The sequence below is a fragment of the Anser anser genome (genome assembly GCF_964211835.1).
Source record: "Anser anser genome assembly, chromosome: Z".
NCBI classification, from domain to species: domain Eukaryota; kingdom Metazoa; phylum Chordata; class Aves; order Anseriformes; family Anatidae; genus Anser; species Anser anser.
Window position 1 is genome coordinate 72278005 of NC_139723.1, and position 18727 is coordinate 72296731.

The window sequence follows — 18727 nt, forward strand, 5'->3', positions numbered from 1 at the left end:
ACTGCATCTGGATTAGCATAGCCAGTACAAGAAACTACTGACAAACTGGAGTGAGTCAAACCAGGAACCATCATGCACATGACATACAAGGAGAAACACACAAAAAAAACATTTTGTCAGTCTTAGAAGGATGAGGGGAGAATGTTTGAGTTGTTTTCAAGAGGAGGGTGGGGAAAGACTGTTCTCAGAGGGGAACAGTAAAAGGATTAGGCTAAGTAATAAACACGATAAAGAAGAAAATACTGGAACAGGGAAACAGGCTGTGGAATCTCCAGAGACCCGTGTGATCTTCAGATCAAAGCCTGGAGCAATCTTATCTAAAACTGGATCTGTTTTGAGAAGAGGGTTGGACCAAATAATCGCTAGAGGATCCTTCCAATCTAAATTCCTCTGAAACTTCAATAATGCAACGATTTCTATTAAAAACAAACATCCAAGGTGTCTCACAGCCATGCACAGACACTATAAACTGGAAAAGTTCTGCCAGGTGAATAGAAATTAGTGCCCTCCATGATCTTCTTTTGTTTTTTTCTCAGTGCTTTGCCATGATCTGATCAGAACAGGTTTTCATATTCTGTTTGATACAGGCTACATACATCTTAGGTGATAATAAGGAGCTGCAGACAGAGGGTAGAATAAAATCTTCAAACTAGCAGTCAGATCAGTGAAAGGACATAGGTCATGGCTTTACTATTTGTCAGACTGCAAAATCTACAGTGTGGGTATGTGCTCCCTAGGTGGGCTACTCAATCAGGGGGAGAGATTACCTCATGAATCAACACTAGACCGCAGCCTCAAAGGCCTCAAGTCTCAGCTTGACCAAAGCTTGAAGAAAGCATCAGAGTTAATGTCAGACCTATGCAACTATACAACTGAACAGACTATCAGCTGGCTAACATTATCCATTTATCACTCACTTTGAAGGTAGATACTTAAATCGCCACAACAACCAGCTTGACCATCTTGTAGAAGTAAGAACTGAATTGTATTAGAGAGATTCATCTTGCACTTTGGCCAATGGAAAATGAGGCACTCAGCCAAGCTAGTTTTTCAGGTTTTCTTTAAGGCAATACAGCAGTTGATGTCAACGTCTTGCCTTAAGTTGTCTAAGCCTCTTTCTTTGCTAGAATAGGTTACAGACAAGTGTCTAAGGTCAGGTGATGTCATTCATACCTCAGATGTATATTTCAAGAAAAATCCAAATTAAAAAAAAGGCAAAAGCATGTTTCACTATGATTCCTTTCACTATACTTTTCAATCTCAACATCCTTGGGTGGATATTCTAACTCTCAGAAGAACCTCAGATTACATATCTAATCAGGAAATGCAACAGGTGAGAAAAGAGACAGTTATCAATAAAGAAAAATAACTGACTTTTTATTAGCACTTCAACAATTACCTGGTGTTCCATGGTAAAGCACACTTTTAAAGATAACACTGGTACCTCTGATCCAACTGTACATTTTGTTGTCAAATACAAAGAAAAAAAATAGTCTCCCCACCGTTTTTTTTGTTTTTTAAAGAAAATCTAAGTCTGATATTAAGTACTTACAAGCAAAGACATGCTGCATACTACAGTTAGATACCTGAAGTTTGACAAAAAAGTTAATGCTTTAGGATGTTAAATCCCTTCAAATCCCTTTTTTACCTAGTTGTGAGGGAGAGAGAGGGGATCATTTCTTAACTCTTCCCCTTTCTCACATTTCACCTCTTTTTTTTTTTTCCAGACCTAAAAGAAAAGTTGAATACAATGAAATCAAAGTGGTCATACATGCTACCTTTACACATAGCTGCCACGATGTTTTAAATTACAATTTAATTTCAAGTATTTTCCTGCAGTGTACAACACGTTAATGCTTATGTGGTAATTTTTGTTTTCAAATTATATACAAGAGATTTGCAAAAAGGGTAGCTTTCATATCCTGTTACATTTCTAATGCATTACCTGTTCGAAGTCTGCATTTTAAGTGATCTTCACATAAAAACAGAGGTAGCTACGTGGAAATACTATATTTTATACGAAGTCTCAATACATGGTGTAATAAAAAAAATAACATTTGTTCTGTCAGTCAAGATGGATTAATTTCAAGACTTACTTGATAGCAGTTTGACTTCCCCAGATATTAATGCTTTTTAACACAAGTACAACTATTTGTTTAGCCTTTGTCACCACGGACAGTTGCTACATCATTATGCAAACATGATAAATTTGTTTTATTAGGCAAATATTTGAGTTCCACTCAAGTACACTTAACATAATAAAAATAAAACAGTAATCTATGTCAGAATTTAATTCTTTGCTGAACTTATTGTGGGAATTTAAACAGTGCTTTCAATTGGATTAGGGAGAAGTCAAATAATCAAAACATTGGATTTTAAGTTTGGTATATTTCTGTGCTGTCCAAACAATAGCTTATTTTAAAAAATTCTAATAAACTCCAGCATCTTAAATATGTTCAAAAGTGCCTTTTCCAGCATCACAAAAATGTTGATTAAGAAAGCATCACTAAATTTTAAAATAGCAAATACATTGAAAAGTCTAAGTGAATAAAAACTGAAACACTGTGGTCCAGATTCTGTGAACAGAACATCTATGCAACATGTTCTGTGCAGAACTGGACCTTTTTTATATAAAATTTAAAAATGCAACAACTGGAAAGATGGATAATCTAGCAGCTGCTGAAAATGGTTAAGCAGTACAGGTGTACATTTCCTTGTCAGGCTTGAAGATCACTTGGTAGGTCCCTGAAATCCCATGTTTCATTTTACATAAGTGGACACTACGAAAATGCGGAACTGTATTTTAAAGGAAAGTAATTTTCCTAAAAGTTCCTCATTCACAGCATCCATATATCCCCAAAAGGAAGAGTTCCATTTTTTATAGAGATTTAATATAGTATTATGTTTAGAGTCTCAAATCATGCAAGCGCTCATTTGCGTCTGTTCACAGCTGTTTGTAATTTTGCTTTATATTTTGAAGAAATAAATAGTTATTTTTGTTCATACTGGCCAAAGAATAGCTTTGATGATAAGACAGAATACAATTTTGGCACAGTACTTTTTAGTGAATTTCCATGACAGAAGTATAGACAGTTGGCAAGAGGAAGCCAATAACCATTTAAAGATGACAAAGAGTAATTACTTCCTGCTTCCAACAACTCAATGTTAACCTTAAAAAGCACACTTCCATATTCTAATGCATTGTCTCATAGGAGGTTTAGTTTGAAGAGCTAATGTGCCCATGCTTTCATAACAACCTAAATCCCTGACTCAACTACATCTCCTAAGAGTCAATGCTGCATTTTGCAAATGCTGACTGAATTTTGACAGTAAGAAATTCTTCTAACTCTTGTTTTCCATGACCTCTGTGACAAAACTGTAGTCGCAATTATGAGTTGAACATAAATCAGTATTTAGCTTTGATATGATTCCCTGACTTTGGCCTGCAGGGCATCACAAGTCTTCTTAGCATCTCCCAACAACATGGCAGTATTGGGTTTGTAGAAGATCGGATTGTCCACAGCTGCATAACCGACGCCCAAAGATCTCTTCATTACAATGACCTGCATATAAAGAGCTCATGTTTGATACAGGAAAAGACAGACATCACCCCCACTCAAACACAGAAGACAAAACCATTTTACTTTACTCACACTTGTGAGTAAAGTATGTTCGTTAGTTTTTTTTTTTGACTGCAGACATCAGTAGTCTCACTAAAGCACTCATCAGGGATTATAAAATTATGAGCACTGCATCATATTTGCAGAGTACTGACTGTTTTGTTGAACATCTTTTAGAAAAGCTTCTCATGGAAAATGGAATATTAAGAAAATCTTGTCAGCTTCTCCTATAAACCGTATTTTTAAAAGCACACTCTCTATAGGTAGGTAGATGCCGACACGATCCAGTTAATCTCACCTGTTTGGACTTCCAGACCTCAAGAACTGGCATTCCAGCTATGATCGAGTTTGGATCTTCCTGAGCTGCTGAATTAACTGTATCATTTGCACCAATTACAAGAACCAAGTCAGTATCTGCAGCAAGAGAAAGAAAACAAAAGTGAGAAAAAAATTATGTGAAACCTGAGCACTGAGGCACTGGTGTACATGTTTGTGACAAATCTGATCTTTAGAGGCAGAAGAACCCACTGTGGTAAGTACTCTACAAACATTTATGAGGACTTCATTCACAATTATTTTACAAACTTAATCAGGCAAGTTATATGTGAGAGCCCAAGTATGCTACCAACTACCCCCAGCAAGCTTATAAGAATCCAGAAACCCACTCCAACAAGATCATTAGATGATTCTGCCACGGAAAGTTAAATCCTTCAATGTGACTTCATACATACATAGTACCAGCACTTTCAGATTTCTTTGTGCCTGGTTTTTCCTTTAAATGTTCTCCTGAAAAAGATTTTACCAACAACTTCCTGATTTTTAAATAAAGCTTTAATACATCAAGAAGTTGTCTATACAACACTATTCTGGCTTGCAAGATATGACAGGGTCAAATCATCCGCAGCATCTGACCTAAAAAAGTAGCAGTAGTTTTCCTGTATGGAGCAGTAACACGGGGGGGGCGGGGGGGGGACAACATTTGTCATTTATCCCACATCTGCAAGCAAGAAAATTAAAATAAAACTATTCTCTTAGTTCTGGATGATACAAGTTCCACAGGCCTATTTATCCCTTCCCCTTCAATGCCTACTCTTTTTCTGTACTCCTCCATTCAATACTTATCTTTGCTTTACCTGTCTGTACTAAGTTTTCTGCTTTTGAGTCAGGCTATTTCTTGTATTCCTCTACACTCACTTGCCATCAGCTGCGAAACCAGACAGGTTGCAAAAAAAAAAAGACCTCTGCTCACTGACTGACTTTTTTCTATTTTGAAAATCTTTGTGCAACGTAAAAACAATCAAATGAAAATTGGCAAGAACAAATGAAATCTAATAGAAGCTTATAGCTTGCATGGTAACCTGGGAAGTCTTCATTGATCTCGTCCATTTCCAGAACAATATCGTAGGGAACACCAGCTTCTGCTAGGAGAACATTCAGCTGGCCAGGCATACGGCCAGCCACAGGGTGAATACCAAACCTAAAAGAAAAGTCCAGTTCTATTAGTAAGTAGCGACCACTCTTTCTACACAATAAAACTGCCACCTTTGACTTCAAAAGCCAAGAAGTTCTTCAAGTGTAAGTGCGTGTGAATTAATAAAAGGAAATGGTTAAACCTTAAAAATACTAGTTTTCAAGTGTAGCAGGGAACTAAATGGGTGGGAGAGGGAAGAAGGCCCACAGATTTGACTCTTCACCTAGACAACTGTTGTTCCTTTTCAGGAAAATTAGAAGTATAACTTACACAACAGCTATGCTAAAGTATATGCTGAGTTTCAGTAAACCTAAAGAGGCTAGGAGAACATTTTCAACCCTTCCGTCATTAGATTTTAAGAAATTCATTGCACCTGCAAGAACAGTGGCTTTGGAGAGCCTGCTGCACTAACAGTGCCACACACACTTCTAGCAACAATGCAGAAGCAACTAGTGGCCACAAATGCTGGCAAACACATCACTGCAGGATGGAACAAGAATGTTAAGTTTTCCACCCAGCAGCAGCTTATAAAAACAAACTTGGTGGTTGTTCTTCAGTTACTTTTGAAAATAATAGGTCTATTTTACCTTTTACTAGCTACAGCCACCAGCCTGAGCCACAGCTCACACAACAAGCATTCACATCCACCTTCCAAGCTGTACCATATTTAAAAACTTGTGACTGACCTCTTTGATTCTTTATGAACAACCCTGCTTCGTGTGAAAACAACCCTTAATATGCTTTGCGTGTCCCTTACATTACTGAAAAGTGAAAGCACCACAAAGTGAACAAGCCATGTCTGAAAAGTCATGAAAAGTCTGAAAGACTTTGTAGATTTCCTGAAAAAAAAGCACTCCTACACCTAGAGATGTCCTTGGCAAATAACTTAGTGAATCAGGTATCTCTAGAGCATGCACGATTATCAGTAGCCTAACACTGCAGTCCAACAGGAAACTTAGCAGGGACTCCATGCACAAGACAATGCTTTGCTGAATTTGGGTAACATGCCACTTTCTTCTCATGATTCATCTTGGGAAGGGAAAAAAAAAAAAGGAGGGGGAACAAGAAGTTAAGCAGCTCTACCAGCTTAAGCATAATGATTTGAGAAATGTTTTCTGAACAGCTTAAAACCAATATATAGGAAATACATTGCTTGTGAGTTACTAAATATTCAGACATGCACAAAGCAGCAGGGGGGACATTAAAGCATGTAAGACTATTAAACTGACAAAACTCAGAACAGAGGTGTTACACTGGTTAAGTTGCAACTCCCACAGACGTTTTTGTTAGTAGCAAATCTATTTCTTGTGGGCAGAGTGCATTCTTCTACTCATCTACTGTCCCTGAATAAACTAGGCAGATCATGTCTACTGTCGCACGCATTTTTTATCTTTCCAGTTCCAGAGCAATCAAGCATAATGCTGACTCAAGCACAGCAGAAATGTCTGGGATGAACGTTGTATATGGATGAAGCTAAATGTTTAATACAGAAGCATACATGTATTCTGGAATAGACAGAAAACACCCAGGAGAAAACTGTAAATTCTTGGATTTCTAAAGAAAAATTTCAGAACAGCAATCCAAGTGAGTCAGGAATGCAATAAAAGGACTGCAGACAGAATTCCTCAGAAAGAAATGAAAGACTGATAAATCAGCTTGCCACGTCTGAGGGATTGCCACATATTTCTATTTTCAACTCCACAGAGATGGAAGTGGATACCACATGACTGAGGGTCCACAAGTCACAGTACAAATACATCCTTAAAAGGGCAACTGAATGCTCCATCAGCAACAGAGCATTAACACAATGCAAAGATGAGACAATTGAAAATCCTGAAACAAAATTAAGGACATACGATTAATCCACATAATGCTAGATACACTGCAGCTTTAAGCTCCAGGTCAAAGAGCAGGATAAGAGTCAGCTTTAAAAGGAACGTTTCAAATAAATTAAAAGAATAGACTATATTCAGCTAGAAAACATTTGGGATCCTGATGCAAAGGATAATACCTAGAATCAGAGAAAGGATTGCAAATACACAGGACAAAACATTAACAGCTTATGTTTCACACCAATCTGTCAGTAATATAAACCATGCATTAGACATGCAGCTAGTCCTAAACTGTACCAAATTCAAACGCTTACACTACACTAGGAGAACTTTTATTCTGAAGTATACCCTAGAAAAACCATCACTCCTCTGGCAATGAAAATAGATTTTCCAACAAAATTCTCTTTTGTTTCTAATAAAATGATTTGAGCTTCTTTGTGACCAAAGCTGCTTTGGCAAGACACAAAACAAAATACTCGTGAGGTTTCTATTAAGTATTATATACATATACAATCTTATTTCAAGAGCTGGAAAGCCAAAATTTAAGCTGCCAAGAGAATGAATTTCACCTTTGACTTCACCATTCCTGGCAAGAGGCAGAGAAAAACAAGAAAAGAAAGGGACAAATGATCTTCATTCAGGAAGAGTTATGGCATGAACAATCAGCAGTTAAAATCTTCTGACAGACTGTTTGAAACCACACACTGTGTACTCAGAAAGTTTGAGAAAGCTGCTCATACAAAAGCTTTTTGGACAAATATTGAAATTACTCCCAGAAATCTGTTTCTGAGAGACTGTTAACCAAATATGACAGTAGCAGCCAGTACCTCTTGAAATTCGACATGCAAGCGTGTCAAAAAGAATCATTAAAAATATACGTTTATCTAAAGGCTTCCATAATTTCCCAAGATATACACACATCTGGAGTAAAATAAGCCAGTCCAACTGAAAGTAGACTTCAGGTAAGCATGGAAAAGAGACAGCTAAAATCCTTGATGGCTCACAGCATGCCCAGCAAAAGCCACGTATCTTGCCCCTGACTCAAAACAGCAGCAGTTCTTCAAAGCTATGTGCTCTACAGCAGAAACCATTTGTCACATATGCTCTCCCAGATGTTCAAAATATGAATCACATTCATATTTAAAAATTTAAAACATGAATGACGTTAAAAAAAGAGGTATGTTGTAAGGAAAATGTTTTGAGGTGGAAAAATAGCTAAGTTTCTCTGATATGCTTTTAATATAAGTGACATAAAAACTCCGTTAGCTATTTTTTCTTTTAATGAGAGTAGAATCTTACACTCTTGATTTTCTGTTTACCTGGCATTAAGTTTTCCATCTACACGTACTTTACCCAAAACAAAGATGCAAAATCATGTTGTGGCTGACTTGAAACCTTGTTATGGTACTTCATGGAAACACAGATCTTCCAAGAATTTTCTATCTCAACCCTGACTCAGATTGTATAACATGGGGCCTGCTTATCATGCCAGTTGTCAGATACACTGAAGTTAGCACACACATCTATGCTACTGACAGACTTCACACCTAAAAGTATGGGTACTAGGCAAGAATATACAGCTTTTTTTTTTAGCCTCTTTCAGGCAGATTTTTAGCTTCAGGAAAACAACACACCACACTGAAAAAATCAGGACGTACTTTGAAGCTTTTCTTGTAACAGAATGCAACATTTTCTTTTAAATTTAGACTAAATATCTAAAACCTCTCACAAACATATGGCATATCTGGGACAGCTCTTTCTAGCACAGAAAGCATTTAAATTCAGAACTACTGCACTGAAATTACTGAAAAACTCAAGATGGAAATCCCATTTTCTAAGTTAATAAAGTCAGCATCTTTCTGTATTACCAATGGCTAGATAATATTCTTGTCATTAATACTGAAAGAGCTAACACGTACCTAACCCAATGCAAAAGTATTTCACGATCACTTCATCATGTAAGGAAAGGATTCCTGCCATTATGCCAAGGCTGAAGAGAGTGATTAAAGTATGTAACATCTGGCTGGTGCCTGATTTAGCTTGGTCAACATTTTAGAAGCTGTATACACAGAGAATAATTTGCCCAAGAGTTATGCCTCATCCCCTCTCACCACCCACGAGCTGCCATTCACTTTACTTATCCTTTGACACAGGATTCCTTTATTTCTAGTACAGACAACAATCTGTTATTCAAGGTAACAGGAGACGACAAACAAAAACTAGACGGACAGAGGACTGCACCATTCAGACAGCACCATTCAGAGAGCATGCAGCTTAAATCCTGACGTATTATCATCTGCAGTTCAGCACGGCTTCTAAGTATCACAATATAGTGCTCCAATCACACATTATGGATGACTATGCAGAGCACAGCTAAGCAGCAAAGCAGCACATAGCTAGCTCAGGTCTGATTACATGCCTTGTACAAACAGATGACCCCAGAAACAGTACTTGAAAGAGACAAAGCTCAATGGCTCTGCTGGAGTCAGGTTAGCTAAACTGAAACGGAATTAAATCACTTAAATTAAGCATACTTAAATGAAGGCTGGTACTGGCTCTGTATTTCCAACTACTCCGGTGAGAGGGTTTATCAGAGCAGAGGCAAGATCCAAGTACATGCCATGGACCTGGCTCACTGCAATAGACCTCCCAAGAACCCAGCAGTAGGAAAGTCTCTGAAAAGCATCACCAACTGACATAAGAAGGCCACATGGAGGTGAGCTGATGTATAAGGAACCATTGACATACCAACAATACACCCCGAGAATCGTGCAGCCACACTTGCACATCTTTGCAGAAGCAGATCAGGTACTGTAAGGTTTGATCATTCTCTCTAGCTACACTGATATAGCACTTGAGCTAACAGATCTGTTAGACATCATTTGTCCCTCCATCTGCAGCACTAATGATTCAGAGCCCAACCAGTTAATTTGACTACAAGAAACAGAGAACTGACATACACATACCCACTTAATTTCTTCCTAGTGAGTGTACTTCAGTTTCCTAGAAACTTGCATTAACACGCACAGTGCTGCCATTCAGCATTTTGACAGTAATCTTCCTCTTGTGTACACCTGAGTTACACAATGTCTGAAGGTTGATTAGGACAGCATCTTAACTGTTCATGCTTTACAATTCTAGCAGATTTTCTTGTATTACAAAAAACAATGTTTTTAAATTGAAATAAGTAATTTTAGTAAGTTGATTTTATTCATTAAGTTACAAAGACACATGTAAGTGGTACCCATCCATGTGTTCTATCACAAACATTTAGCACCACTGAGTTAAAAAACTGAACCTTAAATACATTTGATTAGAGCTCAGCCAGAGGTAAAAAGAAGAATTCAAAAATGCAGATCCAACACTAAATCCATCCTGTCACATTTTCAAATATGTAAGAAACCCATAAGTGTTTCCATGTGTTTAAAAATAATCAGGTTCTCCAGCACCAGAAGACAGAAATGAAAGTCCCGGAAGACACCTACCTATACAAATTAGGTTTAAAAAAAATACAGCATTTTAACATCTAATCTAAAAGGCTGTTAAAGAAGTGATCTGTATTTCCCTCAACTATGAGAGGGAAAAGAAAACCATCATACCTTAATTATTAATTAGTTTTTAAAAGTCCATATAAAGCATAATTTTAGAAGCCCTTTCAACCTGGAATTAAATTTTCTTCTCAAGAGTGCTATGCAGGAAATTAAAACGCATTGACTGAAAAGGTCTTAGGAAAGCGATGCTATGGCAAAAGCTCAGCATTTTGGTGTGGACATGAAACTTGTCAATTACCCATCTACATATGAGAATGTATACAATTTTTAACTGTATTATAATACTACAGAAGAATTATATACTTTACATATGGAATTATTATATAATTAAATAAAAGAAATCAGAATTTCACAACTAGGGGCCTACAAGCAACACAGCATGTAGTTGAAGTTTGTTAACATGAGAACTTTTCCACAATTTACTCAGTTGTAACTTTGCAGAAACGCAAAACTAGTTGTAAAGCAAGCACCTTCCCTCCAAGTCCCCCATGTCCAATGAATTCTGGAGACTGTGGGATTTAGACAATAAAAAGTTTTGTTGTTTTGGCCATCCATAACTAGGTAACGTTATCATTGAGACTCAGCAATATCCAGTTTTGTATGTGATCCTACTAATGCATTAAAGATGTAATTTACTTGCAGTACCATCTCAAGTAAGTGATGATGTGATGTTAGCTATATTAGCAATTTAATAACTAAAGAAGTCTAAAGTTTCTAAACTCTGCTGCAATTGTGAATTTAAGCCCTAGTCATAAAAGGTTACGCATCATTTTATACAATCTGTGCTTTTCACTGAGAATGTTAGGGCTATAAGCATAGTTATTTAAAACAACAGTGTCTCTGGATCAGTCATGAGCCATGAAGGGAAAAAAGACCATATGACAGATGCAATTTTTCTTGGCACAGTATGGGCATTACAAATTGATGACAATCGTATGTCCATGCTGGCACTCTTCCACAGTGGATGTGTGAGAGTGTCACTACATCTGGATGGTGAGTGTACTTAGGGTCCCGAGGCGCTCCAGCCCTACTGAAACCAGAGGGACAGCAGCTGTACTCAATGAACACCGTGGGAGCTCCGCAAAGTGAAGAAAGGCCTAAATTACCACAAACTGTAAATACAGATTTATTTCATTAAAATGCTAGGTAACCACTGCAGTGATCCCTTCCTGAAATTAACTCATGTCAAGTATAAGCCCAGTTATTTCAAGGATTCATTCATGTTTCTCCCCTGCAAAGCCACCATAAAAAGGCAAAACCAACAATCTTTTATTAAAAAAAGAGCTCCCCCACACAGAAGCTCTAAAAGGAAAGCTAAAAGCTTATGAAACTGTCATCACTTCAGCCAAGAAGGTTCATCTAGGTTCTTTTGTTGCACAATTAACAGGTCTTCAAAAATTTTAATGCAATTTGGATACACATTCAGCTTTTTGCTAAACATGGAAAAATAAGAAGTGAAGAGAACTGCTCCAGGAAGTAGATACATGAGCACACATCTCACTTCTCACATATCCAAGCAAAAATACCTTGATAAAGCAATTTAATATGCAAAATTGCAACTCTGGATAAACACTAACAAATAGTTGTTGCTAAACCCTACAACAGCACTGCTGTTATCCACCACAGTGCATGCTGTAAAACACTGCAAAGACCTATATGCATCTTTCCAATGAGTTTGAAAAAATAGTGAAAGAAAAAAAGAAAAACAAAATAAAAAAATCCCACTAATTGCTGGAGTATAGATTTCAAAGGAGAGTCACCATCTAAATGAAATAAACACATGGAATGCACAGAATGAGTATAGCTAACCAGCATCTGTCCAGATATCTTGTTTCAAACGAAAGCTGACCCTTGACTAATTTTAAGATATTATGTTACCATAATTAGAAAATACTTTCCCAAACAATTAACAAGGGAGGAATGATGCTAGCTTTCCGGTATTTTCAATACCTCTAAGGTCTACAAAAAAAAATGAGGGAGAAAAGGATTTGAGGCCAGTACTAGCACCTAAGAATTCTCTCTCAGCACTGCAGCAAAATAAAGTAAAACAAATAAAATCTGACAGTGGCCACATGCTTCTCCAATAATCCTTCCATGCAATACTCAATGGACTCTAATTACGGTGTTACTTGCAATTGCAAAAACTTAACAGGAATCAAAAAAAATAGGTCTAAGATGCTTAAGGGATTAGAGTATCTGTCATGGGAGAAAGGCTGAGAGAGCTGGAATCTTTAACCTGGAGAAGAAAAGGCTCAGGGTGACGTCACTGTGTAAGCACCTAATAGAGAAGAACAAAGACACCACTGAGAAGAATCTGGTTTTGTTATCCAGTGAAAGGACAAGAGGCAATGGTCAAGAACTGAAATACAAGGAATTCCACTTAAACCTCAGAAAAACAAACTGTTTTACTCTTTCCCAGACAGGCTGTTAAGTCTCCAGCCCTGGAGACTGAACACTCAAACCCAACTGGACAAGACCCTAAGCAACCTGCATCGTAAGCTGACTCTGTCTTGAACAAGTGTACTGGTTGAACTAGATAATCTCCAGAGGTCTATGACTCAATCCTGCTATTCTGTGAAGGTTCAGGTTACATTAAAATATTGATAGAAGTTTATACACCTTCCTGGTTTCATTGACTACCTTCTGAACAAGTGAGACTGTAGAAGCCTTAGAACTGTGGTGTGAGAAAAGATACCACAGCCCTAAGGCTTGAAGGAGGCAAAGGGAAAAAATCAGGCAGCATATCTTACGGAAGTCCTGCTGTAAATTTAAGATCACATGGATTGACCTATGAAGATTTTGGAGGAATCTGGATATCTATGTGTAACTGAGGGACTGTCTGCAGCACATTTTAGTCCAAACACGGGGCTTTGAGCATCTGCAAGACACTTCTTAACAGTACACACTGACCATCTTTAGCTATCCCAGAGCACAGAAAGTATTAGCAGAAGAGCACAGAAGGCAGACTTTCTTTTTTTTTTAAATCTAAGAAGGGCATCTATCTAAACATGCCCATCAGAACTGGATTTTACTGTCGCTATTATTTACTACTGCCGCTGAGTAATTGTAAGCATTGCTACCATTAATGCAAGTCAGTTATCCAATGAAAGAAATACGTCCTGTGTTCTTGGTGCATAGGCCACTCTACCCGATCTATTCTTCCACTTCACATAAGACTGACACAAGCAAAAGCACTTTCTCCATACTGCAGAAGGCCCACATTTCCTTCTGAGGATTCTCCACTATTCCCACTGCAGCCCTTCAGCTATTCCCCAACAGTTTCACAAGCAGAGGGATGAATTCCATTAGGAAATCATTTCTTAGAGAGCCCAGCATTAAGAACGATTGCTGAAAGAAAAATTAACCAAAGCATACACTTGCTGCAGATTTTAATGGAATGAAAAGAACTATAATACTTTTCATCAAGAAAAGTCCTTACCTTACATTTTTCCCTTGTTCTCTCAACATCTTCACAAGATCAGCTATAGGGTACTGAGCTTTTGCTGCACACAAACCATAACCTGAAAGAAGAATTCCAATGCTTTAAGCTGTTTTCCTATTTCAGTGTAGATAGAATAGTTACAGGGAGTAAGCATACCTTCCACACAAACAGCAGCTGTCTGCTCATATTATATATTATAAAAAATAATATATATTTTAGTTAATATATAATTAAAATTGTATATTTATACACAAACATATATGTGAATGCATGTATCTCAGATACTCATATAGTGGTCAAGCTGCAACTCCCTAGGAATGTAATTCATCTCATCTCTTTGGTCTCCTGACCACTAATAGCATAGTAGTTTGACCAGCCAAACTACAAAGTAACTTGTTTCACTTTCACTGAAACATGTGTTGCCTGCTCTATCAGAAAAGGACAACTTTGTTTCCTGCATTCTTCCCATTCCATTGCAAATATATGATTTACATGATTTAACACAACAGTGCCATTCAGTTGAAGAGAACATCTTCAGCCACTCCTTGTCTGATCTCTCCTAACAGGAAATATACTGTTGAACCATATGAGCCTATGGCTTGACCCAGAACTCAGGGTTTTGGTTTTCGGGTTTTTTCCTACTTGAATTCCAGTATTTGTTGGATACTAACTTAGATTCAAATGTTTTCCTGCAGGTTTTCCAAAAAAAAAAAAATATGCAGAATTAAGCAAGCATAGAACAAGCACAAATACCCTCAGTAATGTAAGTGACAAATTATTATTAATTTTCTTACTGGTATCAGTGGTACCTTGGAAACTTGCACAACACCTGTACACAAAATTAAATGTAAACATGATTTACAAAAGACAGCCTCTGTCCTTATGAATTTAAAAACTACATAAGTAGGAAAAAGTGGGAAGAGATGCCCACACAGAAAAGTGAAGTGACATACACATGTTTACGCAGAGGAATGACGACTAACCTGGGAACAAAAGCATATCCCACAACTCCAGACAACACTTCAGTTTTTTGTTTTGGGGTGTGTGTTTGTTTTAATAACACATCCTCTGAACATCTTGCTCTGTAAGTCAAGAGTGTCTTACCTGGAGTAATAATAATGCTATTAGCTTCCTTTATCATTTCAATTGCATTGTCCACATTGATTTCTGTGTGGGTTCCAGTAATTTCCATGGGCTTCCCACCAGCTGTTGATGTGGTGCCATAGCCCCCTAGAATCACATTTGCAAGGGAACGGTTCATAGCCTGAAAGACAAGACGTTTTTGATCAGATAAGATGAAATGGAAAAATAAAGCAGAGGAGACGTCCACAAAGGAAACGTCTGGAAATATTAAAACCTTCCTGACAATAGTCTTTATCTGTTGGTTTTGCCTGCTGACTACTCAAAGTTCTTAAAACAGAGACACAGATTACAATGATAATAGCCAAACAATAGCTTCTAACACGTAATACCACACAGATAATGACAGATAAGCAGCGTTTTCCCAAGGCAAAGAACAAAACAAAACACACAAAAGAAAGCTTCATCAAATATTGGTCTCTTTCTGTCATTAAAGTGAAGATATAAAAGAATACAAATTTGATGACAAATTTTATATACATACATATAATTTTTGTAAGGTATTTTTCTAATTCTTGAGCAATTCAAGATGTAAGCACAGAACTACTGCATGGAAACCACATGGCTCTTACAGGTAGTACAGAAGCAAAGCTCCTACAGGATCACAACAGAAAAGAACAGGACAAAGCTAAGCAGCCACACAAAACTAACCAAATGCTAATTGAAAACAAATTTGAATGTACTAAAGGGGGCCATTAACTTACTGGCAGAGTACCAAGAGAGAACAAGAGATCTTAAACTAGGAGCTTTAAGAGAAGAACACATCCTGAAAATTCGGCTCTGTAGATGCACAGCCAGGAAAAGCCACTGGCTAAATGCTTTCACTGGCATGTCTCCTTGTGAGCATGGTCCCAAAGCAATATCTGGAAGTAGGCAAAACTTGTAATTGCAATAAACAAAACTTCAGAAGCAGGGAAGGAACAGGCATAAATTTCTTTTTTAATTAAACATGTGTGTCATTCACCTGCTGTGCTAGCTCATAAATCACAGCAGATTTTAAGAATGGATCTGGAGAGACACACATACAAGTGAAAGGAAACACCCACACAAAAGTATGCTTCCAAGTCCATTTTCCACTGATACTTAATCTCATGCAACTCCACAGGTTTTTCCTATAGCCTGAGAAGATGTGCCACTCTGTGAAATTCAGTATCTAGCAAATAAGCACAGCAAAGATGTTAGAAGAACTTTTGTTTATTCTGATACAGATACTGTAAGGATGGTGCATAGTAGGGCCCAAATGCAGGTTTTGTGAAATCCGCATTTTTGTACAGACTGCAGTAGTTTTATCCTTTAAGAACACACTGCCTTTGATGTGTATCAAAATACTAAACTTTCAAACGGGAGAAGAGACTAGTAAGTTATAGCAGTTTTATCTGGCAAAAACAGTCTAGGCAGAAGAATACATTTTTTAGATGTTGCACACTGTAAGACTACAAGAAGCTAAGCACTTTCAAGTCTTATTTAAACCAAAAGACAACAGTAAGACCAGGACAAAGTAAAAAAAGGTTCAAGTATTAGAAATCTGAGAAAACACACAAAGCATGCATGAGATTGTAGCACCCTTTCCTGGCTATGAACCAAAGAAGGCTTCAAAATGAGTCAAGACCTCATTAAATAAAATTAACCAAAGCAGCTAAGACCTACCCAGCACAGGGACAGTATGATAAGTCTTCCATAGCCTTCACCTTCTTTACCACCACAAACATATACAAATAAAGAGCAGGCTTCACCACTGCTGTTATTCAAAGATAACCCAATTACCAGAAGAAAACCCTTTCTGCTGCATATATATATATATATACACACACAAGTGACACTGCCTGAGGCTTCCAGCCCAGGTAAAACCAAGCCCTTGATCCCTGAGAACGCCAAGCTCTTCCACACTCACTGTACCCACATAACCAGCACAGTTAGTACACGCGGAGACAGCATACAATTTGTAAGACTAACACAATCTGTGCCTTCTCTTGCTCTGTTTCATCACTTCAGCTTATGGTTCCTCTCCTACCTGAAGCATCTTCCCCATCCCTAAGCATACTGATTCTAATACTACAATTGCAATCATCAAGTATTCACTCTGAAAAAGACACGGAGAAGGAAATGTTAATACAATCAAATGTTCTGTAAAAAGGCATGTTGCATTAGTGCTTTAAAAGAACCAAAATCCACAAGACAAGTGAACAGTACAGGCCTTTGCTTTTTTGTTTGAAAGTTAAATTCTTTGTCCTTAACTCACCCTAATCATAGGCACAAAACAGGAATGGTTGGAAAAAATCAGTCAATAAGATATGAGTGCAAAATTTTAAGGGATTACCTGAATACGTGTTGGCCAGTTTTATTAACTTGTGTAAAAGCTGTAAGGGATCACATGGATGCAGTGTTATCACAAAAAGGCAATTGGAAATGTAAAAAGCTTGCAGCCATTATGTTTCCACAAATACCTGAAGGTCTGCACTAGACGAGTTTCAATACATATCCTGTTTTGCATGGAAGTCATATTGGAGGTTAAAAAAAAAAAAAAAGGATGTAGGGAGAAACTGCGCTGCTTCATTAGCACAGGTTACAACAGCCTAAAGCAGAGACCTTTATTGGAACCACTGGAACTCAGAAGCATTTTTTCTTCCTGAAACACAGCTTGAAGAAGGCAATGATAATGAATCCCTTGATTATAACAAGGCTTTAGAAGTAATGTTTTCCATTAAAGGAAGCAAAGCACAAAAGAAAAATGCTGGGAGAGACATAAGTTATTCTGTGTATTGTACAGAAATTATACAAACTGATTTTAATTTCACTGGCTGATCAACTTTAATTGTCTAAGCTTAAGTGAAGCAGCACAAGACTTTTAGAATATTATCTGAAAAACTAAGCTTCCTGAATGTTAAGAAATACATAGAGAAAAACCCCTCTGTCACTGCATAACTATTTTGTTAATTAAATCCCTAAGCTTCTTATTTACCTGCATTACCCCAAAAAACACCAGCAAGTATCTCAAAACTCCAAGTACTGAAAGGACAGAAAAAGGGTCAGTAAAAGACAGAAAAGGGTCAGTAAAAGAAAAATTAAGCTGTAGAGTGACTATGCCTGTGGGGAAATATATATCCAATAGATTGTATTTTCACCAAGACTTACAAGAATCTGATATTTACTTTAAAGAACATACTTTGCACAACTCTGTTGCCCCATAAGCATCATCTTTCTACTGATACAGCCTAAATTGCTGATTGTATGTATATCAGCAATTTAGGTGAACAGCTTTTTTTTGTTTGTTTGTTTTTTTAAGTCTCTGTCATGGAAAGTACAAAGGAGAGAGATACAGGAAAACAAGAAGAACTTCTGAGTAAATGATCCCCAAAAAAAGGAAGTCAATTACTAATAATACAGTAGGATTACACAAAGAGTTAAAGCTCAAGTTTGCTCTGACACACACATTAGTATCAGCAATAAACTTATGCAAGTTTGCTGCCACCATGTGGTACTTCACAGTAACTATTTTCTGAAGAAACTTCAAGCACACTGTCCCACACAAAAAAATTACTCTAAACAAATCAATTTTTTTTAAAAAAAAGGAAGTCACTATGTAAAGTATCTCCTCCTGCTGATAAACTTAAAATTTAGTTTAAGTTAACAACACTGCAGAGTGACATAACTAAAAAGACAGTTGAGCATGA

The 18727-nt window shown here is 37.2% G+C and overlaps 1 protein-coding gene across 4 annotated transcripts in view; it reads right to left on the bottom strand.

Moving 5' to 3' along the window:
• Positions 1-1352: 1352 nt before the first annotated feature.
• Positions 1353-18727, bottom strand: part of NNT (nicotinamide nucleotide transhydrogenase) — a 47099-nt gene continuing 29724 nt past the window's right edge. For all 4 annotated transcript variants that reach the window (XM_083818378.1, XM_083818379.1, XM_083818376.1 and 1 more), the window contains exons 18-22: positions 15021-15180; positions 13914-13995; positions 4979-5097; positions 3919-4034; positions 1353-3563 (exon numbers count right to left, since the gene is read on the bottom strand). In XM_083818378.1, the coding sequence (XP_083674504.1) occupies positions 3414-3563; positions 3919-4034; positions 4979-5097; positions 13914-13995; positions 15021-15180 (627 nt within the window). In that variant the 3' untranslated portion in view covers positions 1353-3413. The remainder of the gene's footprint in view (positions 3564-3918; positions 4035-4978; positions 5098-13913; positions 13996-15020; positions 15181-18727) is intronic.